We start from the raw sequence: 27,924 nt of genomic DNA on the forward strand, positions 1-27,924 counted from the left end.
CTTTGTTCAGGTTATTCATTGGATTTTCCTCACGGGTGTAGAGCAGGGGTACTTGACATGCGGCCCTCCCAGCATCCCCTGCCACAGTTTTCTAGGATGTTTAGTACCACAGCAGTTGGAAGTCTGCATGTTGAATACCTCTGGTATAGAGATATGGGCCTGGTTCATACATACCTACTCTCCCGGATGTCGTGGGAGGCTCCGGATTTTTCGGGTAACCCCCAACCATCCAGTGAGCTGACTTTATAGCAGGGGGACAAACAAATCCACCTGCCATAATCAGAGGGCACTGCACAGAGCAGCAGCAGCCAGCCAGCTCACTCAGGGTGATGCTACGTGGGTGAGTCAGGAGGCTGTGGTGCACACTGTCCTTTCTGAGAGCTGTGGCTGACTGTTTAGGAATGTGACCGCACACTGTAATAACAACACCCTGTGTTTGTGTGTGCGCTGTGTGCCTTCCCGGTCCAAGGGTTTTTCATTTTATTTTGTACAGGGTGTGGCCAAGCCACCAGGATTTAACCATGCCCCCCACACACAATGAATTTTAAAACTTGTGTGAAACCCTACTGGTACTGTGGTACACTTACATGGAGTACCTGAATACTGTCTCTCACCTCTTCACAGTAACTCTCCTCGGTTCCAGCTATGGCGTGAGTATGGCATCCATGACCAGCAGGGCCCCCGAATACTCGGGTGCTTAGCACAAAGTACCTGATGGAGGGAACACATGTGGACAACAGGTGCAGTGCAATAAAGAAATGTTGGGCGCCAGACCATCTCATGAGGCAATAACAGGAAAACTTTATGTACACTCCTCCATATCCTCCAGCACAGTAAGCGTAACGGTTACAAGCTCTACTTCACCAACTTCCTCCAGCACAATACTTGCAGCAGATGGTAAATGCTGTATTTTAAGCTCAATGGTTACAGAAGATTAGTTACGTTCCACTTCAAGCGAACACCTCCAGCGCAGTCTTACACATATGACACAGCAGCAAAATGGTAGCACATATCCGGTGTTGCTGGGTTCAGTAGTTCTATGCATGTCAGTCCAACAAATACTTTATACAGCATACAGGGGACTCCAAATTCGAAGTTCATCGCACTTGTCTCTATCCTCACGAGAGACTGCTAACGTGCGGCACATCCCATTATACAGGGACCCTCTCTCCTTCCATCACCCTGCATACACCTTCTTCAGGCATACGGACGTCCTGTATATCCCAGGAATCTGCCTCTAGTATAAGTCCCACTATCCAGGGACCTTTCATCTGACGTGCTGGCAGCTTAATGCATACTGTTAACCCTTTCACTGCTGGGCTTCTCTACTTTAATACATGGTTACACAGGATTCTTCCATAGGACTCCCCTCTAGCCACACTGCCATTTTGCATTGAGCCCTCCCTGACTATGGGGCACTTCTCCAGGGGGTATCAACCAGGGATCCAGCATTACACATCAGACACTCACCCTCTCATTACATGGGCTGTCTCTTCACAGGAGATCTCTCATCTTCCACTGTGGCATCAGGCGGCACTTTCCCTGAGATCCTCTGCAGTGACTTCCTCACTCAACAGGAACTCTGCTTCCAGCTGCTACCTCTGCAGCACTCCCTAATCCTCTTCTCAGAAGGGGTTCAATATCAGCGGGACAGCTCTTCATCTGCAGCTCCCTTGCAGGACTGTGGGGAGGGGTGACTCCCCCCCTTGTCTGTATCCAGGGATCTCTATAAGACCCCTTGTTGCCTAGGGGTTTCTCGCAGGGGGTCCTTACTGTACTACAGGGCATCCTACCCTCCAACATGACTCGTTCCATTAGGTACAAAACACTCTGCTCCTGGACTTCCCACCTAATGTATGGTTGCAGTCACCTGTGTTGAACGAGGGAAGTCCAGCAGCAGAGCATTTTGTATATAATGGAACGGGTCATGGTGGAGGGTCTGGGGCATTCCCCTGTACATATAAACTGTGGCTCATGGCAGCCTGCCATGCACCCTCCCCTAGGACACCAAGGTACCACCCTTCTCCCGTCCCGTGTCCCCGGCCTAAGATGGCTGCTCTCCTACTTCTCCTCAGGATGCTTTTTTGTGGCTACTGCGAGGCCACACCCCCTTTTATTCCCACGAGGCCATGCCCCTTTTGGTCCTGCGAGGCCACGCCCCTTTGGCAGCCTGGTTCCTCCTGCCCTCCCGGTGATTGACAGATGATGTCACCTGGGAGGCGGGGCTTAATCACGGCAGCACTGGGAGGTGGGGCTTAATTGCGGGGCAGAGCTTAAGTCCAGCTCTTCCGGGTATTACACTTGTTGCATTTGTTAAATGGTGCTCAAACCAATCAGCTCCCAGCTGTCATTTTTCAAACAGATGACAGTTGGGAGCTGATTGCCTGAAGCACCATTTTCATTCACAACGAGTTTTAAAACTCCTGCATGACCAATCACGGGGCTTTAAGTCACATACACATGTAGTCTTAAGCAATCACAGATACACTGTTTTTTCACCACTTGTTTGCTGATCTGCATATTGGGGATTTGCACCACATGATGTATATCTTGATAATTTGTTAAAAAAAGAGCTGGAAGTAGTCTCACACTTTAACCATCAGCGATTGATTCCCTGCCATATGGTGTGCCATTCATATATATGTTAAAACTTTTTTTCTAGGTTACCAAAATTACCTATCTTGCACCACCCTTCATGAGGTCGACAACTACAAAACGCGATGGGTGTTTGACATCTGTGTCCACAATACTGTAAAGTCACATTTGGTACAAGCTCGCTTTTCTATCTAGGACAGTACAAAAAGTGACAGCATTCCATCAGGCAGGAGAAGTGCTATCAGATCTCCAGCTATTTGGTGCATATATAATTGTGATTTGTAAATAAAAATTTTTTATATATGGAAACATTGTTTTAATAAATATTGTAATATCTTTATTATATTTCAAAATGTGTCACTATTGGATACATTTGAATTAATGATATATCAACATTCATGAGACTAAAACATCACTGGTAAGTTAGACCATATATGTGACACACAAGGGGCCAAATGTAATAGGGTGAGAGGTTAGAAATTGTGAGAGTTTAGCTGTAAACTCTCACACTATTTTATTGGATGAGTTGTATCTTCCAAATGGGAAAACTTCTGGATGAGAGCTTAAATCGTGAGAAAAACCTTGCCAGAGGAATAGAATCACACTACCTTGAGGAAGAGCGGTGAACCTCTTGAAACGCGATGGTTGGAGTGTGACTATACTGAGGGATTGAAAAAAGGATTCCAGACTTTCTTCTCAGACAAAAGGTGTCCCCATGAGGTTTCCGGAGACCTCCAGCGTATGACATCTACATGCCCTTTGTATGAGGGAGATCTGGTAATTTCCCAGAATTCAAGCTGAATTCTATGCACTATAGCAACATTTGCACATTGACATTTTAGAATTGGATTTTTTTTATTTTAGAAGAAATAAAATGTGTTAACCTTATTACACTATGGTTTTGTGTTTGATCTTACGTGATTTATACTTTTGGAACAGACCATTTGTGATTTAAAGGCTGGTTGTTTTTGAAAATTGACATTTAGGAGCTGGTTGGTTGGTACTTTATCTCCTTTTACTTTATCTCCATCCAAGTCTTAGTAAACAGACCCCTGTGTTTGAAAAATGAGTTAGGAGCTGATTGGTTGGTACTTTATCTCTCTCCACTTTATCTCTGCCTACACTTTGATACATCACCTCCCCTATCACTCTCTGTTCAAACTCTCTCCAAGGCTTAGTACATAGACCATAATGAGAGAATAATTAAGCCATATATATATATATAATGAAAGGACCAGAATCATCCAACAGGACAGCATAGCAATGCGAGGGACCAGTCAAAGTTCGACAACTGGTGGCGCTGGCAGTTGGGGGAGCATCAGCCTCCAGCAGTGTCAGTGGAGGGGCACAGGTGCTGCAGATATTATGGGAGAGTCCTCCATTTGTGCAAGCTGTAGAGAGGGTAGCCATATTGCCCCCATGGTGTATGATAGTCCTGCTTTAATATTTTTGTACTTCTTCCGGAGCCATTACACCCTAGAAGAGACTGGAAGGCAGGATGAATAGAGAACAGCAGGTTTCCGAAACTTTAGTGCACCATGTATTCATGTATAGGGCATACTTGCAGGGCCGGCTTTATCATTAGGTAGCTTTAGGCGGCTGCCTAGGGCTCCAAAATTTCAGGGGGCTCCTGAGTTGGCCTATCACAATATGAAGGATGTCTCTGAGAGGTGGCGACTGTAAGACACCACCACCACACTTTCACCTGAGGGGCTGAAAAGTGGGTATTGGTGTGGGTTGGGGGGGGCAGTAGGGTTCAGAGAGCGGTAGGGTGACAGTAGGATGGAGTTTTGCCTAGGGTGCCGAGAAACCTTGCACCGGCCCTGCATGCTTGCCAACTCTCCCTGAAATAGTAGCAATCTCCCTGTCTTCCTGAAAAGTATAGTAATCTCCCGGATTGCACCCCATTATGTAGCTATTATATACTTTAAAAAAAAGAAAGGAATCAGAGTTATATACATTCAAATGGTATAATAATCATTGCCATTTCCCTGCATTGGTTATAGAGGGAACAATGATCCCTATGGCTACATGCATTTTATATAAGGGTTCTCTTAGACACTTACATGAACCCCTTGTAAAACACAATACATGAGCAAGCCCTGGAAAGTATCAGTGTGTTTTCATCAACACGTAGATATTACTGCTTTGGGGCTCATTTACATTTGGATGTAAGACAATTATATGACACGCCTCTCAGATGTAGCAATACACGCCCCTCTGATGTAGCAGTACACGCCCCTCAGATGTATGACACGCCTCTCACATGTATGACACACCTCTCACATATAGCAGTACACGCCCACTTTACAGCCGCGCTCATAGGTGTTGCTTTCGCAATCTCCCTGAAATGCTTTTCAAAAGTAGGCAACCGTGGTGTAGGGCCATATTCATCAGCGCTTAACTTGCCTTTTTTACATATTTTTCATGTACTTTTCTCATTATCAGACCTATTCATCATTCCTGTAATGCAGGATATATTACTGATGTCTGCTGGTTACAAATCTGCCACCATAGTTTCCACACTCCCCATAGTTAAGTATAGAGATGTAGAAATTATATGATACATGAAGTTCTGAAAATGCTTTTTTTTCCGAACTTGACAGTGAAACTCCTGTCACAAGGTGCCGCTTGATACTTTTATGGCAGGATGATGATTGCGGATTTTAAAGTAATATCAGCATAGCAAATTCAAAACTAAAGCTGCCCGTTTTTCATAATGAATAGAGGGGGTAATTCAGACCCGCTCGCAAGCAAAGGACGCTCGCAAGCGGGTCGATGTTGCCCCACTGCGCATGCGCACGATGGTGGGAGCTCCGTCGAGCACATGCGCGAGACCCGGATAGCGACGGGCTCTCCGTCGCTCCGGGTCTCGCACCAAAGGGGGCGTGCTGTCGATGTTGCTTGACAGCACGCCCCCTTTGGTGGGCGTGCCGGGGGTGTGGCTGCCAGACAGAGGTGTTCCCATGGGAACGCCTACCGTCTGAAGCCGGCCCCACTGACATCAGTAATGATGTCAGTGGGAGTGATTTTGGCTCTGATAGAGCCAAAATCACTCCTGGGCTTGCGGCAGCGAGACCCTACCGCAGGGTCTCGTCCCAAGCCCGATGGTCGCGATGGTCAACGACCATCGTGGCCATCTTTTTGGCCGCACGCATATGCTGTGGGTGGTCACCCACAGCTATGCGAGCGGCCAGGAGGCCGCTCCATTTTCAGGTAGGAGGGCACTGATTCAGAGCGAGCGCTCTGGTCAGAGCGTTCAGCTCTGAATCAGGCCCCGAGCCCGTAGTCTCTTTTAAAATAGATTAATATGCTTTTATATTCTACTCTGCTCTGGTCTGTCTGTGTTTGCAGTTTTCCTAATGCTTATTGTAGTTGTCTCCTCTTTTTTTTTCCCTTCTTTTTAATTCCACTAGTTTTACACTACCTACAGTATCTGCTCTGCTGCTGGCTGTGTATTAGGCTGCACTGACGGACAGTACAGACACAAATGATACTATCAGAAAACCTCTCTCACCACTTTCTAGGGTTACCCAAATACCTATATTTTGTGCCCTGCATTAAGCTGCTTTTATCTCATTCTTCACAGATAAAGTAACTTCTCATCCCTTTTTCCAACTCAGACTTTTGTATGTAGGTTATTCCCAGGAACAGATACAGGACCTGAGCTAGTCCATAGCATGATTGAAATCAGTTGAAAGAGCTTTTTTCCTAAACAATGGGCACCTGTATATATAAAGGCTGAGGTAGAGTTTAACGCAAAATGGACATAAATTCCTAAAAAAACAAAACACATGTCCATGAAAAATTGGGGAATTCCTGCACATACTGTAAGCAGAGTGTTTTATCTCAATATGCGTCTGTCTGCGCCTAGTTTATGACATCATAATTATTTGTACTTGCACAAGCCGAGGACAATAAGTAGGGGTGTTCAAACAGTGCCTCTTCTTGGAGGACAAAGCCAAAGGGGTGGCAACATTTCTGCCCTGGTGGCATCTATCTCTGGTTTTGGGGCTGCCTGGAAGGGCACCCTGCTGCCCAGCGCATCTTTAAAATACAGCCAGCTTCCTGTTTCTGGCCCCCTCTTCCCTAATGTCATAAAACCACATGTGCTGGTGGCGGGGGCCAGACCAGGGCTTAGACGTGCCTATGGCTCTGCTTGTAGCAGGTACTAGATACGCCTCCTAACATGGGCATATGAACATAATCGCTGGACTGCCGGAGCCATCCTTACTGAACTATGGGGTCTATATGCTAAACCTTGGAGACAGAGATAAAGTGCCAACCAATCAGCTCCTAACTCACTTTTCAAACACAGCCTGTAAAGGGACAGGAGCTGATTGGTTAGTACTTTATCTCTATCCACTTTATCTCTCTTCAAGGCTTAGTACATAGGGGTCTATGCGTGAGAGCATCCATTCCCACCCCTATTCCGCCTCTCCAGTCGTAAGGTTTGATACATGCAAAATGCTTGCCGGTCTGCATGAGCGAGCGTTCGCTTTCTGAGCATGTGCAAAGCAAAATCATGCAAGATAGTCTACGCAAAATTATATAGTACTCTGCATCAGCCCCATAGCATTTATAAAATGTATTGACATTCCTTAACCTGTCAGTATTACTGGTGCATTTCATAATTATTGGTGCAATAGAGCTTCCATATCTTCAGTCTCCCATTTACCAGTTTACATACTTACTAATGACATATCTGAACAGCTCACTAAAGCTGGGTATACACCAGAACACTGCATCGCGGACTGCCTGTACACATAGCATGATGTGCGATATATCTGCAGACAGTGCCGGATCCAGGGTTTGGGGGGCAATTGGAGCGATCGCCCCCCCTAGCACAGTCCATTCTTCCTCCTACGCTGGACCAAACCAGCTGAATGCAGCAACCTCTGTGCTGAGGAGCCATGTAAGCGCGTCCTTGCAAGGGGTGTGTGTCAGTGACGAGCTGGGGAGGAATTAAAGCCGGCTTCCCGCATCCTGCTGCTGCTTACCGGACTGATCGTAAGCTGTCATAACTGCACAGTGGCGGAGCAGGGAGATGGCCGCTACTGCCTCCGAACAGAGGGAGGGAGACGGAGCAGGGACATGATCGCTTGCGCCCCCTGATGGAGGGGAGCAGGGAAATGGCAGCTCTGCCTCCAAACAGAGGGAGGGGAGCAGGGAGATGGCCGCTTCTGGCCCTGGACAGAGGGAGTATTGGAGTCAGGGGAAGCAGGGAGATGGCCGCTTCTGCCCCCAGACAGAGGGAGGGGGAGCAGGGAGATGGCCGCTTCTGCCCCCAGACAGAGGGAGGGGGAGCAGGGAGATGGCCGCTGGTACTTCACACAAAGTGAATAGTATACATAAATATATATAAATTATAATAATCAATAATTTAATAGCCTCCCATAAAAGAACAGTCTAGATCCGCCCCTGTCTGCAGATATATTGGGTATGGCTGTTGTAAAAGTATGAGCGCTGGTATGAAAGGGTATGAGAAATGACCCCTAAAAATTAATTAAAATATATATTGGATAAAAACAATAAATAAATAAAAAGAGAATGGAACAAAACTTGGAAAATAAAGATAATAGGAGCAAGGGAAGGAAAGGAGGGGGGGTGGCGAAGAGAAGAGGGATACAATAGGGATAAGTGGAAAAGGTAACAAGAAAGACGGCATAAACAGTTTTAATGTTTATAGTTTTAATAGACTAGTTTGGGGGTGTGCCGGTATGCAGTATTCAGTGTTGATCCTGCAATAGGATCCGATGTAATAGTCACAGTTCCACCTAACTCACCATATCTATCCTGGCCTTAGCATTGACTCCCGTCTGAGCCGTGACCACGTGTTGTGCCGGGTTGGTGCCGCTTGATGACGTAGGACGCCGGGCGGTGTAGACGGACTGGTGGCGGTAATTGCTTCACTGCTCCCTGGATACTTCCTCCAGCTCTCCAACGCGTTTCGGACCTCAGCTGGTCCTTTGTCAAGGTTGGGGAGTGATGTCTTAGTGGCCTATTTATAGGGTAAACTTTATTGAAAAAAAGGGTAAAACCCGGATATCCTGTCCCGGAAGTGTGCTGAACAGCCAACCCGATATGTCTGTTAGCAACTTGTTTATAGACATATTGTCGACTCATACGCTATATATCGGCCGTTCAATAGCATGGCTGATATATCGGCCAGTGTAAGAGCATAAGAGCATTCTCTTTTGAATAAAAAAATCTTAACTTTGTTTATATAACCAATAAATCCAAACCCTTCCTCTTTACAACATTTATTTAACCAAGTGGTACAGTGTCTGATATGGATCGTCCTATCTTTCTACATCCTACAAACAGGCCTAATTTCTGAGTGCACTGAGGACGCTATTGTACTTGCCCAGGATTCTTTCCTAATAGACAGAAAGCTCTCTGCACTCATCCAACATCACATGAACGATTCAACAATATTTATTACTCGCCCCTCATCTCTTTACACAGTAGCTCATGGCGGGCACCTAACCTCCATATTTCCATCATGATCAACTCGCAGTTCAATAGCTTCCAACATCCAATAGACCTCTTGATGGACATTACTTTTTGCATATCCATTATCTTCCTGGCAGCTCATACAATATGCCTTCTCCACCGTAACCAGAACTTGAGCATCACGATCCAACACCATTATGACCCAATCTCATAATGATCCAACACCATTACAATCCAACACCATCATGACCCGACACCATTATGACCCAATCTCGTAATGACCCAACAGCATCATGATCCAACACCATCATGATCCAACATCATCACGATAAAACACCATCACTATCCAACATCATGATCCAACAACATCCCAATCCGAAACCATCATGAGCCGACACCATCATGACCCAACACCTTCATGATCTGACATCATCATGACCCAACAACATCACGATCCATCATGAATGACATCGGAGGCAGTGTCTAACAGTGCAGATATGATTCTCATTGTTGGCCAAAACATGAGATGCATATTAAAATGTCTGCCCACTACATAATCCACTCATTTTTAAATTGTTTCTATTTAGTTTTATTAAAAAAAAAAAAAAAAAAACAGAGCAAAATCATTTGGACATAACATATACAAAAAACAGGAATAAGGAGATTATCTTCTAATGAATAACTTTGGAGCTGTTTATCTAAAACTGTCCTGCAATTTGTTGAAAGTCAGCTCGGAGAACAGGTTATTGGCAGATAGTCAGAAGAACATAAAGTGTCATCAGATTCTAAATGACTAAAAAGCACCTTGTCATTTTATTTATACAGTACGTATAATTCCATGTTTTTCTCAGCCCCTTACTTTACAGAGGTATGATTTGCTGCACCTACGGTATAAAGTAATAATGTGCAATATTAGTCCTCTGATAGAAAGTACAGTTTGAGAATGTTATTTTGGTAGCTCTTCGATGATGATCCTAGACACGGAGTTCCACCCTGTAGAAGCATCACCTCTGGGGTAGTCTTTGCAGGTGCCCACCCACACAGCGACATCCACTAGTCCAGAGCTGATTCCTTCGCACAATCCCTCCACTGCAAGAGACATACAAATTATTTTACACCAAAATGTTCATAGCTTTATATGAATGTTATAATATTTGTCTTTATAATCATAATTCTGCCCATTATGAAGTTGAGAACCCTCTTCAAGTGGACCTGTCATAGAGTTTTGAATAAATAATGCAGGGCGAGTCATTGCATTTATTAACGCCCATACCTTCCTTGGGAAAATCAGTTATAGAGCTGCACCCGCCCTCCTTTGTCTGGAATTTTCTACAAATGTGCCTTTCAGTGCCATAGCAGAGTGCAGAGGCGGGGGGTGGGAACTAATTAGCCGGGCCTTTTGGATGGTTCCAGTAAGGGCACGGGCCGGCTGCTGAGGGGAACAAATGTCCCCATCTACAGCGAGAGGCTCCACGCATAGTATTTTCCATGGTTTCATTTTTGCAGGAGGCTTGGCCATGCCTCTTGGCTTTGGTCCCGCTCCCTTCAGTACTTGGGTCCTGTGGATGTCTCAATGGCCCTTGTGACATCATGATGTTGCAGAATATACAGAGCATGCACTGAGGAAGCAGGATGACGGGACAAGAGCTAGGGGAGCAGGAAGAGAGTTAGCATTTTCAGACCCTTGGGGTATATGTATCACACCTTGGAGAGATATAAAGTGGAGAGAGATAAAGGACCTCATTCAGAGTCGGTCGTTGCGGCCGCACGGACGTACGGGAAAAGGGGCCGGATATGCAAATGATGCACTCGCATGTTGCGTTCCTAAGATCGTAGCTGGCCGACCAAGGGGAGGAAGCGGCCGGAAGACAAAAAAATACGCCCCCTTCTCGTACACATTACACATCATCTCCGGGCATATAAGGATTAATCGAGACCATTGGGAACCATCGGAACTGGTCGTAGAGCTTAAGGTTGACCATACCCTCTCTTAAGCTCTACGATCATGTCAGTGTAAAAACCTCCCATGTCACGTGTGCCATGACACTACTTTGTTAATTATGCACTCCCATAAAACGCCGTTCGCATAATTAGGCACGCCTGCGTTCGGATCTCCACTCCCCCGTTTTCAAGCACCTTCCCGTTGCCACCCACAAACGCCTCATTCTGTCACTCAAACTACCGACCTGGCTGTGTTCAAGGAGAGAGAAATTTCTGATCGTAGCGGCTAGTTTGCGCAGGCGCATTGCGAACTTTACGCATGCGCAGTTTAGCGAACATCGGTGGCATACGACCATGCTACCGCTACGACCGACTCTGAATGAGATCCAAAGTACCAGCCAATCAGCTTCTAACTGCCATTTTACAGACTGCCTGTGAAAAGTAACAGCTAGATGCTGATTGGTTGGTTCTTTATCTCTTTCCTCTTTATCTCTTGTCAAGGTTTGATACATTGATACATCTCTCCAGTATGATGATACAATATTGAAAGTGGTGAAATTTGATAATCTATATAATAAGTGAAAAAGTGTGTGTGTGTTCCCGTCTGTCTGCTTGTCCTTTATGCATGGCCAAAGTTTTGTACCTAGCTCCACCAAATTTGGCATGGTGGTGTAGTTTAACCAGGTTTAGGTTTTTGGCTATGTTTGAAGTTTGTCAGGGCCATGGAGGTCTACATGGTACCCACCAAGTATGCCGTGGAGTCTCTGATTTGAAATTTTGGTTTAAGCAAGTTTGCTCTGGATGTCTTCCAGTGCCTAAAACTTCACTGATCTGAAGGCACAGGCTGATATGTACCAGTGGGGGACAGGCAGAGCTCCAATAGAAGAGCAGTGAGTTGGAGGATCAACTGTCACACTGCACCTGCACTGACAGTTACTCATTTCCTCCAAGCACATATAAATGGATAGATAGGTTCTTTCAGGGCTAAAACCATGTTAGCAAACAGTGGGGTCCATTTCAAGATCAATGGAATGGGAATATAGGCGAGGACAATGTAAAAAATGAAGGCTGCAAATGTACTTCAAGGTCCATTCTTCAACCCGTGCAATGCTGGATAATCCAGCTAGTGTACATAAAGTGTACATATGTGCCACCACTAGTCCTGATTTTTGTAACTTACACTAAAAGGGACATGTTATTGATGGAGTTGCCGTGATTGATGTGGGCGTAGTATATGTTGATTAGGGGCATGGCCTCATTTGTCACCACCTTTCATTTGGGAATGTCACCATTATCAGGAGCTTAGTGAACATGCTCCTGCCAATGAGATGTTCACAATCATTAATACTCAACTTATATGTAGAGAAAGGGACATTGGGCCTGATTCAGAGCCGCTCGTAAGCGGCCGCTTGTTCGCTCCGAGCGAAGCGGCCAGGGGGCGTCTTTACAAAATAGCGAGCGCATGTTTTGTTCACTCGTTCAGACATAGAGGTGTCAACAGACCGCAAAGAGCGAGCGCTTAATTTAAATATCCGGCCCCTTTTTCAGAACGACCGACCGCAAATAGCGTCCGGCTCTGAATTAGGCCCATAACTCCCAACCAATCCCGTCCTAACAAAGCTGTCTCGGCTGGGGCAGATGGACAGAGCACCCAAATCGGGACTGTTCATGTTAATGTGTAATTGTGCCTGACAGGTCCACTTTAATGCATGATAACTTTTTAATTGCTTTCCTGGCACTCTGTTCATTTCATTTCAAATCCAGCCTTAGGCGTAAGTATTATCTTCGTATATATGTTGCTAAATGTATATATAAGCATTGATAGTTTCAATCTCAGATGCACAGGATAAATTGCTTGATGTGTGACCGTTCTCATTGTACCTGTGGACGTGCGATGGATGTTTATTGTAGAGTTGAACTCCGCGCTGCCTTGGTCCAGATAAATAATGGCCTCAATAGGGAGAGGGCCGGCGCACTCAGCTCCGTTGAAGGTGAAGTACCAGCGCTGGCAGCAGGCTTGCTTACACTTCAGACGCAGAGAGCCACTGAACACGACCCTTAAAGCGCTGTGTGAACGCATCTTAGTGAAGGTGCATTCCTTAGGAGGAAAGAACAAAATACATTCTCATAACACTGATTCCCACTGAATGATCTAGAGACAGCCAATATTAATCAGCTATTTTTCTTGAATATTCAACATCCTTTTTCTCAAATTTTAACCTCGGACTGACTGGTATAATAATAATACTGCAACAGTTATTGATAATATCCATCTTCTCTTCTATGTTATTGCTCATTATAATACTGACCTATAGCCGTGTACACACTGGACGATATCCATGAGCGATATGAAGGGTAACGATATCGTTCAACGATATACCATTTATATCGCCCAGTGTGTATGCACTGACCAACGAACAATACGCACTCCCGCGGGATGATAGCGATATACCCAGTCGGCTGTATAAGCAGCTCAATCTGGGGTTATCATTAACTATGCCATGCTGCCAATTGTGTGGCTGCAGTTACCGATGGCGGCAAGCCCGCCGCTGCCGATATTGGCTCATAAACACATCGACTAGTGTGTATGAGCCCTAATACAAGTGATGGACGACATGATATTATTCGGGTACCTCACAAGCAGCCCCCATCACTTTGAGCAATACTTTTGCTGAGCAACATAAGATCACGCTATGAGATAAGAGCAAAAGTATAAAGCGATCTTGATGAGGAAATAGTAGGTTAACGTATGGCTGGCTGGATATAGATTCACCATCCACTCACAGACTAACCTGCTACCTACTGTACACTGTGGGCAGCCTGTCACATGTGGCAGCATGATCTAACTGGATAAAAGATAATTGCAGTTGCTGAAGATAATCCTGGGAGAGCCTCTGTATGGCTCATCCGCTACTTTTTTCGGTACTTGTGTACTTTACGGACTCAATGCAGAGGGAACGAATGTTTTAAATGGTACTTGTGTACTTTACGTACACAAGTACCGAAAGTTGTCCCCACCTAAAGAAGAAAGTTGTCCCCTTGCGGGCTCGCTCGCTTGCCGCGCTTCGGGCTCAGTGGCTCGTTACGCTCGCCACAAGGTTATATTCCCCCTCTATTCCCACTTGGATGGTAGGGAATGACGCTGGACACTGGAAATGACACTGGACACTGGCTGATGACGTCAGGGTCCTCTCTCCGTGAAGGGGATTTAGACATTACCATGATTGATAATAATAATGAGTGTAGGACACTTGGGTTCTCTCTGCATTGAGTCTGTAAAGTACACAAGTATACTTTTTTCCTGTTACTCTGCCTTCAGGCCAACCTACATTTATAATTCTCCAGACCAAACTTAGACAACCTGTCTATCTGTGCTGACCTACTTATTTGCATGCCCTGATATCCAGATGCTAAGTGTGAGCTGGGACGTGTAGTTCCACAACAGCCGGAAAACTATAATTTGCCTATCTCTGTAGCTGCACTGTGGCGCTGGAAAGTAGAGCAGAGGTGACGGTCGGGGGGTGAGAATCCTGCGATGGGTAAACTTTTACTAGTTACATATCTTAAAATTCAAATTTGAATTTAGCTGTAGTTCTTCCTTTAATCTCACAACAAGCTAGAAATAACATTTGTGTAGAAATAAAATAGGTTATAATGCATTGCTAGCTGTCCTCAGAACCTGCAGTGTGAAACTGTGACCTCCCTATAGGTCCGATCCAGGTAAGAAACATATACTAAAATGTAATGAGTTTGGGTCTACTTGGAGGACGCATTACGTGGGACTAAACATTGCATAGCAAAATAGTTACATTTACATATTTTTGCTAATAAGTGGATGTGTTGAGGTTTTAGGTTGTGACATTCATATAAAGCCATCACATTGCAATGACTGTTCCTTTGTAGCCTGTTGCGGATGAGAGTGCCTCCGTTTTCATACTCATCATGTTATGTATGTACTACGTAGAATAGCACATACGTTACCTGACCTATTGAAAGCAATGCAGGCCCAGCACTCATACTACAGGGCATATTTACTAAAGAGAGGATTTTTAGAAGTAAAGTTGCTGCCCGTAGTATCCAATCAGATTCTAGCTATTATCTTCTAGAAGGTGCTAGATAATTGATTCGTTGAATTTGGTTGCTATGGGCAACAGCTCCACTCCTATAAACCTTTATTTAGTAAATATACCCCTAAATCTCTATTACTGAACAACTGTATTATAATTATGGGTGGTATCCAATTAGTTTCGCACCCACTGAAAAGTTTCGCCTGCCAGACTTTTCGTCGACATCGCGTGTTTTGGACGCGGAACTTATCATGCGCGTCCCAGCTATTCGCCGTATTCAATTGCAAAACACGCGAAAACGGCAAGCGGCGAATTCAGAACAGGCGGAAAGTGCTGTCAGAATTGGGGAAATCAGCCTGACACCCCCCAAAAAGATGCACTATAATTGGAGATCGATGTAGATGTGCCCGAATAGCCCTAATAAGACCGTATGGGGTACTTAAGTTGTTTAAATAGCTTCTTACTAGCGTCTTTGCACAAGTGGTGAAGAATGGCATTATGCTGTATTTTTGGGGTACCTTAAAATGGGTGCTAGCATATTTTTATGTCTCTAAATTAAACTTTAAAAAAAACGTGAAAAACTACCCTCATACATGCACCTGTAATCCCAAAAACACCTGACCCATCCTTGCAGACCCCCAAGAAGTCAATTTTTCTAGTTTTTATGCTTGTCCCCCCACTTTGTACTTTTTCGCCCCCAAAATAAAAGTACTTTTTTGGGGTGTTCTTAACTTTTTTCTCTGGATTTTTTGACACAGTTGTCCTTTGGGGGGCTATCCCAAGGGTTCTGAGTGGTTTCCCCACCTTTGCACCCCAAAACAAAAATGTTGCACTTATTTTATCCTGCTATTCTTTTTCACCTATTACATTACATTGACTTTCCACGTAGGCGAAAACCGGATGGAATTGAATTTGGAGATAAGTTCCGACCTTGCGAAAAGCCGCGATCCGCGATACTTTTCAGTGGAAAACGGCTTTTCGCTTCTAATTGAATACGGGTCGGCCCTATATCTGAAACCTAAATATGAGTCGTCTCTTTCCATGTAGACAAGTACGCTCACTGAAAAACATTGGGGGTGAGGAGGGGGTTTTGTCTATATTGCTTGTGTTTTGTTAAATAAACTTGTTATGGATCTTTTAAAGGCACAGATGGATTTTTTCTAATTTGGTCATTGAACCTATATTTGATTAAAATGCATTTTTGCTAAATATGTCTTAACTGAGATCAAATAAATGTGCAGTTTATCAGCAAATTACTGTATTATTGGCAACTAAACTATTTCATGTTGATTACGCACTTTTCAACAGGAAATAATATAGACTAATTATATCTTAACAATCCACTGTACTTAGTAAGTAACAGCTGTTTCTAATTATAGGTAAATGTTTTAGCCATACAGTATGTGTGCTATTTATAGATGAGAGAATACGATGGTGGGTTAGTATCGTTATTGTGTTATATATATTGTTCCACTTTCAAATAATTTTGTTTTTTTCACTGTTAAAAAAATTTAGATTGAGATTTCACTACTTTATTTTTCTTTTAATAATTTAAAGAATTTAATTAGTGATAATTGGGGGAGATTTATCAACCTTCTCAAGAGGACAGCTGCAAATGTTGCCTATGGCAACCAACCAGATCCTAGCTGTCATTTATCTAGCACATTCTATAAAATGATAACTAGAAGCTGATTGGTTGCTTTGAGAAACACCTTTTGTCCTATTTAGAAGGTTTTATACAACTCACCCAAAGTCTTTTATTTCCACTGTAGGGTTCTTAATCATAATCATAATCACTGGACTCTATACCTGTTTTATGTGGCAATGCTGACAGGGGGCAGATAAATTGATTGTGTAATATCCACCAACTCAACACAAGCACAATATAAAATGAAACTATGCCAATCTTTAAGTCCATGGCAGGATTTATACAGCAAGGACAACTGTGTGACTTACACCCACTTTTGGTGTGATTAATACAAAACAGACACGCACACTAATATATCCAAAAGCATTGTTTGTATATTCATTTATCTCATAATTACCTGTATATATATATATATTTAAAAAAATCTAATCAAATAGTAATATTAATACTAATAATAATTTGCACATTTAACTGGTGCAATAAACAATTTTTGTCAGAGTTAATCACAATCGAAGAAGATTCCTAATTCCCATACAGGAAAGGGTTACAATGGCACAGTAAATGCCCAAATAACTGAGGAGTTTGATGGTGATTTGGTTGCTTACTATGGTAATCCTGCATCGTTTTGGTAACAAGTGGTGGGTTGGATGGCATGGGGGAAATACTTACTGCAATCTTCCCCAGGTCTATGCCATAGTTGAGGGCACTCCAGGCACACTGCTTGAAGTTTGGTGTCCAGGACTCTTCCAGACTCTCCCTCATACATTCTCCCTTTTCTCCTTTTGTTCCATCATGTCCGGGAATTCCAGGTGTTCCCGGGATTCCATTCACTCCCGGAGTTCCGTCTCGGCCAGGAAGACCCATACTGCCTTGCATGCATAAGCCATTGTACTGCGGAAATACAGAGAAGTATGACCAGCCGTATATTGTTATAATAAACATGCTCATACTATAACAGCATACCTCCTAATAGTTCCTAATACAGAGAAGTATGACCAGCCGTATATTGTTATAATAAACATGCTCATACTATAACAGCATACCTCCTAATAGTTCCTAATACAGAGAAGTATGACCAGCCGTATATTGTTATAATAAACATGCTCATACTATAACAGCAGACCTCCTAATAGTTCCTAATACAGAGAAGTATGACCAGCCGTATATTGTTATAATAAACTAGGGGTGTGCACCGGCCACTTTTCGTGTTTTGTGTTTTGGTTTTGGATCTGGATCTTTCTTCGTGTTTTGGATCTGGATTGGTTTTGCCAAAACCACCCTTCCGTGTTTTGGGTTCAGGGTTTTGTGTTTTGGATCTGTATTTTTTTGAAAAAAAGCATAAAAACAGCTAAAATCACAGAATTTGTAGGTTTTTCTGCTCCTATGCTATTATTAACCTCAATAACCTTAATTTCCACTAATTTCCAGTCTATTCTGAACACCTCACACCTCACAATAGTGTTTTTATGTCCAAAAGGTTGCACCGAGGTAGCTGGATGACTATGCTAAGCGACACGAGTGGGCGGCACAAACACGTGACCCATCTAGGCGTGATACTGCAGTGGCAGACAGGATGGCAGTTTGAAAAACTAGGCCCCAAACTGTACATAATGCAAAGAAAAAAAAGAGGTGCAAGATGGAATTGTCCTTGGGCCCTCCCACCCACCCTTATGTTGTATAAACAGGACATGCACACTTTAACAAACCAATCATTTCAGCGCCAGGGTCTGCCACACAACTGTGGCTGAAATGATTGGTTCGTTTGGGCACCCACAAAACAAGCTGGCAATTAATCTGTCCCTGCACAAACTGGCTCTACGGAGGCAAGATGTCATCCTCATCCACCGATTCCTCACCCTCTTCAGTGTGTACATCCTCATCCTCACAAAGTATTAACTCGTCCCCACTGGAATCCACCACCACAGGTCCCTCTGTACGTTCTGGAGGCTGGTCTCCCTGGAAGAGCTGATAATTCATTTTGATGAACATCATCTTCTCCACATTCTGTGGAAGCAACCTCCTACGCCTTTCGCTGACAAGGTTCCCGGCTGCACTAAACACTCTTTCGGAGTTCCCACTGGAGGGGGGGCAACTCAGGTAAAATAGAGCCAGTTTGTACAGGGGCCTCCAAATTGCCTCTTTTTCCTGCCAGTACAGGTATGGACTGTCTGACATGCCTACTTGGATGCTGTCACCGATGTAATCCTCCACCATTCTGTCAATGGTGACAGTATCATATGCAGTGACAGTAGACATGTCAGAAATTGTTGCCAGGTCCTTCAGTCCGGACCAGATGTCCAAACTTGGTCCTGCCTGCCCTGCATCACCGCCAGCGGGTTGCTTAGGATACCTAAGTGTTTTCCTGGCAGCCCCAGTTGCGGGAGAAAATGAAGAAGGAGCTGTTGACGTGTCACGTTCCGCTTCAGCTGACAGTGTATTCACCAGCAGGTCTTTGCACCTCTGCAGGCTTGTGTCGGCCGGAAAGAGAGACACCACATAGGCTTTAAACCTAGGATCGAGCACGGTGGCCAAAATGTAGTGGTCTGATTTCAACAGATTGACCACCCTGGAATCCTGGCAAAGCGAATGAAGGGCTTCATCCACAAGTCCCACATGCCGAGCGGAATCGCTCCGTCTTAGCTCCTCCTTCACTTTCTCCAGCTGCTTCTGCAAAAGCCTGATGAGGGGAATGACCTGACTCAAGCTGGCAGTGTCTGAACTGACTTCATGTGTGGCAAGTTCGAAGGGCTGGAGAACATTGCACAACACGGAAATCATTCTCCACTGCGCTTGAGTCAGGTGCATACCCCCTCCTTTGCCTATGTCATAGGTGGATGTATAGGCTTGAATGGCCTTTTGCTGCTCCTCCATCCTCTGAAGCATATAGAGGGTTGAGTTCCACCGCGTCACAACCTCTTGCTTCAGGTGATGGCGGGGCAGGTTCAAGAGTGTTTGCTGGCGCTCCAGTCTTCGGCACGCAGTCGCTGAATGGTGAAAGTGGCCAGAAATTTTTCGGGCCACCCAAAGCGTCTCCTGCACACCCCTGTCGCTTTTCAGAAAATTCTGCACCACCAAGTTTATTGTGTGAGCAAAACATGGGACGTGCTGGAATTTGCCCAGATGTAATGCCCGCACAATATTGGTGGCGTTGTCAGATATCACAAATCCCCAGGAGAGTCTAAGTGGGGTAAGCCACTGGGCGATGATTTCCCTCAGTTTCTCTAAGAGGTTGTCGGCGGTGTGCCTCTTACTGAAACCGGTGATACACAGCGTAGCCTGCCTTGGAACGAGCTGGCGTTTCTGAGATGCATGCGACTGGTGACGCTGCTGCTGCGTAAGGTGATACATCTACCCAGTGGGCTGTCACAGTCATATAGTCCTTAGTCTGCCCTGTTCCACTTGTCCACATGTCCGTGGTTAAGTGGACATTGGGTACAACGGCATTTTTCAGGACACTGAGGACACTTTTTCTGACGTTTCTGTACAGTCTCGGTATCGCCTGCCTAGTGAAGTGGAATCTAGACGGGATTTGGAACCAGGGACACACTACCTCCATCAATTGTCTAAATCCCACTGCACTAATGGCGGATACCGGACGGACGTCTAACACCAACATAGCAGTCAAGGCCTCAGTTATACGTTTTGCTTCAGGATGACTGCTGTCGTACTTCATCCTCCTCGCTAAGGACTGTTGGAGGGTCAATTGTTTAGTAAAAGTAGTGGTGTTCCTACTTCCTCTCTGGGATGATGAACGACTCCCAGCAGCAGCAACAGCAGCAGCGGCAGCAGGAGGCGTAGCAATGCAGGATCCTCCGGAGGAATCCGGGATAGGAGAGTCAGTCATGCCAGTGACATGGCCTGCAGGACTACTTCCGATCCTGACTAAGGAGGAAATTGACGAGGAGGGAGTTGACGGTGTGGTTTGCAGGCGCTTGGATACAACAGGACAACGGGATTTAGGTGTCCCTGGACTGCTTACGGTCTTAGCCAAAGTTTCTGAACTTGACAGTAACTTATTATGAATGCGCTGCAGGTGCCGTATAAGGGAGGATGTTCCTAGGTGGTTAACGTCCCTACCCCTACTTATTCCACCTTTACATAAGGTACATATGGCAAGACAGTTGTTGTCCGGATTTGGATAGAAATATTGCCAGACCAAAGAGGTGGAATGTTTGGTCTTCTGCCCAGGCATGACCGTGATGGGCTTTTTCATCCCACGGGCAACAACTGTCTCCCCCGGAGCCTGATTTAAACAAACCACATCACCATCAGAATCCTCCTCGCCAACTTCCTCCTCAGCGCCAGCTACACCAGTATCCTCATCCTGTTGTACTTCAACAGTGACATCTTCAATTTGCATATCAGCAAGTGGACTGTGGGTGCTCCTTTCAGCACTTGCAGGGGGCGTGCAAATGGTGGAAAGAGCCACCTCTTCCCGTCCAGTGCTGGGAAGGTCAGGCATCGCAACCACCACCACACTTGGACTCTCCTTGGGGATTTGTGATATCTTCTTAGAAAGCACAGTTCTTCGCTGTGCTTTTGCCAGCTTAACTCTTTTGATTTTTTTAGTGGGAGGAGGGCTTCCATCGTCATGTGAAGCTGAACCACTAGTCATGAACATACTAGGGATCGACCTTAGCCGTTCCTTGCCACTCCGTGTCGTAAATGGCATATTGGCAAGTTTACGTTTCTCTTCAGCTGATTTAAATGTTTTTTTCAAGGTCATTTTCCTGAACTTTGTCATTTGGGATTGTATGTGCCCTCTATTATGACATTGGGCATCGGCCTTGGCAGACGACGTTGATGGCATGTTATCGTCTATGTCATGACTAGTGGCAGCAGCTTCAGCACTAGGAGGAAGTGGTTCTTGATCTTTCTCTATTTTATTTTTATCGGAGAAAGTTTGGTCCTCCATTTATGTTATATCGGTTTGATATATACGTGCGGCTAAACACAGAAAATATTTTTTTATTTTTGCTGGAGAGTAGTGCACTTTGTGGGTTACACCAGCCTTTAAGAAATGAGCCAGCCGGCTCTTTACTTATGGGACACAGGCGCACGCTTGGCGCTGCTCCTTTGTTGATGCACGTGCGGCTACTGCGCACACAATTCACAAACAGAAAATATATATTTTTTTGGTTTGGAGTGTACTTTGGGGGTTACAGCACCCTTTAACGGTCAAGCCAGCCGGCCCTTTACTTATGACACAGGCGCACGCTTGGCACTACTTTGTTGATGCACGTGCGGCTACTGCGCACACAATTCACAAACACAGAAAATATATATTTTTTGGGTTTGGAGTGTACTTTGGGGGTTACAGTACCCTTTAATGGTCAAGCCAGCCGGCCCTTTACTTATGACACAGGCGCACGCTTGGCACTACTTTGTTGATGCACGTGCGGCTACTGCGCACACAATTCACAAACACAGAAAATATATATTTTTTTGGTTTGGAGTGTACTTTGGGGGTTACGGCACCCTTTAACGGTCAAGCCAGCCGGCCCTTTACTTATGACACAGGCGCACGCTTGGCACTACTTTGTTGATGCACGTGCGGCTACTGCGCACACAATTCACAAACACAGAAAATAATTTTTTTTTTGGTTTGGACTGGAGTGTACTTTGGGGGTTACGGCACCCTTTAACGGTCAAGCCAGCCGGCCCTTTACTTATGACACAGGCGCACGCTTGGCACTACTTTGTTGATGCACGTGCGGCTACTGCGCACACAATTCACAAACACAGAAAATAATTTTTTTTTTGGTTTGGACTGGAGTGTACTTTGGGGGTTACAGCACCCTTTAACGGTCAAGCCAGCCGGCCCTTTACTTATGACACAGGCGCACGCTTGGCACTACTTTGTTGATGCACGTGCTTCTACTGCGCACACAATTCACAAACACACAAAAAATATAATTTTTTTAGCACTTGGGGGGAGCACCCCTGATGGACAGAGCACCCCCTGGACAACACTACAGCACCCCTTTAGGACTGGGACACTGCACAGGACTTTGGAGTGGACACAGCCCCTATGGAGAACTGACTGCACAACACAGTCCAGCTAGCCCCTATGGACTTTGAAGTAGTGGACACAGCCCCTATTAACAACTGCAGCACAGCACAACACAGCCAGCCCCTATGGACTTTGAAGTAGTGGACAACAGCAGCACAGTGCAGCACAGCACAGCACAACACTACTCTGCACTACACTACACTACACAGCCTAGCCAGCCCTAACTCCCACCCTCCCTCTTCACTGTCCACAGCCGAGTGAGAAAATGGCGCCGACGCGGGTACCCTATATAGGTTCCAAAACCCGCGAGACTCGGAAGGCGGGATGATGACGTTTTGCCTCGATTTCAGATCCGAGTCAGGCGGGAAAAGTCGAGCCTGACTCGGATCTGCCTCGGATCGGGGGGTTCGGGGGGGTTCGGATTTCAGAGATCCGAACCCGCTCACCCCTATAATAAACATGCTCATACTATAACAGCATACCTCCTAATTGTTCCTAATACAGAGAAGTATGACCAGCCGTATATTGTTATAATAAACATGCTCATACTATAACAGCATACCTCCTAATAGTTCCTAATACAGAGAAGTGTGACCAGCCGTATATTGTTATAATAAACATGCTCACACTATAACAGCATACCTCCTAATAGTTCCTAATACAGAGAAGTGTGACCAGCCGTATATTGTTATAATAAACATGCTCATACTATAACAGCATACCTCCTAATAGTTCCTAATACAGAGAAGTGTGACCAGCCGTATATTGTTATAATAAACATGCTCATACTATAACAGCATACCTCCTAATTGTTCCTAATACAGAGAAGTGTGACCAGCCGTATATTGTTATAATAAACATGCTCATACTATAACAGCATACCTCCTAATTGTTCCTAATACAGAGAAGTGTGACCAGCCATATATTGTTATAATAAACATGCTCATACTATAACAGCATACCTCCTAATAGTTCCTAATACAGAGAAGTGTGACCAGCCGTATATTGTTATAATAAACATGCTCATACTATAACAGCGTACCTCCTAATAGTTCCTAATACAGAGAAGTATGACCAGACGTATATTGTTATAATAAACATGCTCATACTATAACAGCAGACCTCCTAATTGTTCCTAAGTTGGTGAGACTCTCCTAATTGGCTGATCCTGGAAGGGACATGGCCTCAATATTATAGGCTTGCTGTTGGCATATCTTGGTGCAGTTTGAAGGGGGGAACATAGAAGGGACTTACTTGTGTTCCAATTTTCTTTTTGAAATGATAGGTGACTGTGGAACTGGTGTGATTCTGTATGCAATAAAGCAATAATGGTGTTTACATCACTAAATGTGGTGCCCTTTTGGGGGTGTCTTCTTTTTGTGTTTCATCTTGGCGACCACCACGTATAATTAATGTCCTTTTAGAATTGCGCTGGCCTGACACATATAAAAGCCACTGGGTGTTAACCATTAACATCGCTGAAAAGGCCAGATCTGTACTAAAAGAACAGAAACTAATCAGACATTGGCTTCTGTCTGTTTAGTGCAAGATAAACAATGAAAGCAAAATCAGTTTGGCTGTTGTGGTTTTAGTGCTTATCTGTAGATTTCAGCATATCTACCAGAATTGGGGGTCTGCTTACTATACTAGCCACCAGAATTGCGGGCCTACTTACTACACTTGGCACCAGATTTGGGAGTCTGCTTACTACACTAGTCACTAGTATTGGGGATCTGCTTTCTACACTTGGCACCAGATTTGGGAGTCTGCTTACCACACTAGTCACCAGAATTGGGGGTCTGCTTACCACACTTGGCACCAGATTTGGGAGTCTGATTACTACACTAGTCCCTAGTATTGGGGGTCTGCTTACTACATTAGTCACTAGTATTGGGGGTCTGCTTACTACAGTAGCCACCAGAATTGCAGGCCTACTTACTACACTTGACACCAGATTTGGGAGTCAGCTTACTACACTAGTCACCAGAACTGGGGGTCTGCTTACTACAGTTGTCACCAGATTGGGGGTCTGCTTACTACACTAGTCACTAGTATTGGGCATTCTGCTTACTACGCTAGTCACCAGAATTGGGGGTCTGCTTATTACACTTGTCACCAGAATTGGGGGTCAGCTTACTACAGTAGTCTCCAGAATTCCGGGTCTACTTACTACACTTGTCTCCAGGATTGGGGATCTGCTTACTACACTAGCCACCAGAATTGCGGGTCTACTTACTACACTTGTCACCAGAATTGGGGGTCTGCTTACTACACTAGTCACTAGTATTGGGGGGTCTGCTTAATACACTAGTCATTAGTATTGGGGGTCTGCTTACTACACTAGTCACTAGTATTGGGGGTCTGCTTACTACACAAGCACCAGAATTGGGGGTCTGCTTACTACACAAGCACCAGAATTGGGTGTCTGCTTACTACACTAGTCACTAGTATTGGGGGGTCTGCTTACTACACTAGTCATTAGTATTGGGGGTCTGCTTACTACACTAGTCACTAGTATTGGGGGTCTGCTTACTACACAAGCACCAGAATTGGGTGTCTGCTTACTACACTAGTCATTAGTATTGGGAGTCTGCTTACTACACTAGTCATTAGTATTGGGGGTCTGCTTACTACACTAGTCACTAGTATTGGGGGTCTGCTTACTACACAAGCACCAGAATTGGGGGTCTGCTTACTACACTTGTCACCAGAATTGAGGGTCTGCTTACTATAGTAGTCACTAGTATGGAGGGTCTGTTTACTGCACTAGCCACCAGAATTAGGGGTCTGTTTACTAAACTTGCCACCAGAATTGGGGGTCTGATTACTACACTAGTCACTAGAATTGGGGGTCTGCTTTCTACACTTGCCACCAAAATTGGGGTCTGCTTACTACACTAGTCACTAGTATTGGTGGTCTGCTTACTACACTTGCCACCAGAATTGGGGGTCTTCTTACTACACTAGTCACCAGAATTGGGGGTCTGCTTACTACGCTAGTCACCAGAATTGGGGGTCTGCTTACTACACTAGTCACTAGTATTGGTGGTCTGCTTACTACACTTGCCACCAGAATTTGGGGTCTGCTTACTACACTAGTCATTAGTATTGGGGGTCTGCTTACTACACTAGTCATTAGTATTGGGGGTCTGCTTACTACACTAGTCACTAGTATTGAGGGTCTGCTTACTACACAAGCACCAGAATTGGGGGTCTGCTTACTACACTTGTCACCAGAATTGAGGGTCTGCTTACTATAGTAGTCACTAGTATGGAGGGTCTGTTTGCTGCACTAGCCACCAGAATTAGGGGTCTGTTTACTAAACTTGCCACCAGAATTGGGGGTCTGATTACTACACTAGTCACTAGAATTGGGGGTCTGCTTTCGACACTTGCCACCAAAATTGGGGTCTGCTTACTACACTAGTCACTAGTATTGGGGGTCTTCTTACTACACTAGTCACCAGAATTGGGGGTCTGCTTACTACACTAGTCACCAGAATTGGGGGTCTGCTTACTACACTAGTCACTAGTATTGGGGGTCTGCTTACTACACTAGCCACCAGAATTGGGGGTCTGCTTACTACACTAGTCACTAGTATTGGGGGTCTGCTTACTACACTTGCCACCAGAATTTGGGGTCTGCTTACTACACTAGTCATTAGTATTGGGGGTCTGCTTACTACACTAGTCACCATAATTATGGGTCTGCTTACTACACTAGTCACCAGAATTATGAGTCTGCTTACTACACTAGTCACTAGAATTATGAGTCTGGTTACTACACTAGTCACAAGAATTGGGGCATTTTGATTTCTATATTAATCACCAGTATTTGGCATCTGTTTTCTACATTTGAGTTCTGCTTGATTCTATGGATTCCTCTGTGATTGGAGGTCTGCTTACTACATTAGCCATCGGAGCTGGGGGTATTCTGTTAACACTGTTTACCCTAGCCTCCAGGATTGAGAGACTGCTACTTTCAACACTATTTGCCACGCCTGGACTTGGTGCCTGATTCAGACCCGTTCGCTAAGGCGCGATTGCTCGCTCTAAGCGATTTTTGCCCATCTGCGCATGCGTATAATTCACAGTGCGTGCGCGCAAGCCAGTCATTCTGATTGGATATCGTGCACTCATTGAACTCAGACTGAGCGCTACTTAGAGTGGCAGATAGCGCCGTTTGTGAGTGGTAACTGGGGAAGGTGCTTGTAAACGGGGGAGTGATGCTCTGAACGCAGGGGTGTCTGACCGACAAAATGCAGTTTAAAGGGCGTGCATAATTAGCAAAGTAGCGTCATTGTACACGTCACCCGCTTGTATTTCAGCCAGCACTGATCGCAGTGCTTGCGGCGGGGTAGGGTCTACCTCAAGGTCTGCGAGCAGCTCCAATGGCTCTCGATGTTACCGATTAATCCTACACTTCCTGGAGATGACGAGTGTTGCGAGAGGAAAGTGGGCATCTTTATACACCAGCGAGCACTCACTGCCGTAGCTCGCTAAGACATAGAGGGCGTCCTTACACCACGCAGTGCAAGCGTGGAATTTGCATACCCGGCCCTTTTTGTCAGTGAGCGGCCGCATCTTGCGAGCAGGTCTGAATCAGGGTCTGTTCTCTACACTAGTCTCTAGGATTTGTAATATGCTTTGTAGATTAGTTACTAAGTATTGGGGATACATATAGACATTTTGAAGAAACAATTTTAATTGTACTCCTGAGGCTGCGAGAAAAAAAATCTGTGTTAAGCGCACCCTCTGGGCTTACCACGCGGGGTAGCGGCAGTAATTGAATAGTTAAGGTCAGAGCTGCAGCTGCGCAGTAACCTCCGTAGCTAATTCTTCTCCTTCCTGTTTATTTAAATTCAATATATAAATGAATAAAATAAACAGTTTTCAATGCTGGCGGGATGCTTTCACTGTGCAGTGTGTGATATTCAGCCAGTCTGTCCTCACAGTGCTTTGGTCCTAATCCTTCCAGATCTATACAAACGGTTCCAACCAAAACACAAACCCTGAACACTGAGGTCATTGTGACCCCGTTTCCCTTACAAGTCATGCTTTCTAGAGATGGATGGAAACTGTTGATTTTACCCTGACAGCGGGAGGTAGAAGGAAATACCTGGGGTTGTGGCTCTCAGCCTGGGCTGGAAAGTGTGAGTCAGTTTAGTTGTGTAATGATGAAGTGAGCACAGTATGTCTGATAG

General features: G+C 45.0%; 1 protein-coding gene across 1 annotated transcript in view; it reads right to left on the reverse strand.

Annotated features, from left to right (window-relative positions):
- Nucleotides 1-9,685: 9,685 nt before the first annotated feature.
- Nucleotides 9,686-27,924, reverse strand: part of CTHRC1 (collagen triple helix repeat containing 1) — a 47,514-nt gene continuing 29,275 nt past the window's right edge. Inside the window, exons 2-4 of the mRNA XM_088442592.1 lie at nt 17,377-17,598; nt 12,874-13,090; nt 9,686-10,140 (exon numbers count right to left, since the gene is read on the reverse strand). Coding sequence (XP_088298718.1) covers nt 9,998-10,140; nt 12,874-13,090; nt 17,377-17,598 — 582 coding nt within the window. The 3' untranslated portion in view covers nt 9,686-9,997. The remainder of the gene's footprint in view (nt 10,141-12,873; nt 13,091-17,376; nt 17,599-27,924) is intronic.

The sequence above is a fragment of the Taudactylus pleione genome, unplaced genomic scaffold (assembly GCF_031769625.1).
Source record: "Taudactylus pleione unplaced genomic scaffold, aTauple2 ptg000314l, whole genome shotgun sequence".
In the NCBI taxonomy this organism is placed as follows: domain Eukaryota; kingdom Metazoa; phylum Chordata; class Amphibia; order Anura; family Myobatrachidae; genus Taudactylus; species Taudactylus pleione.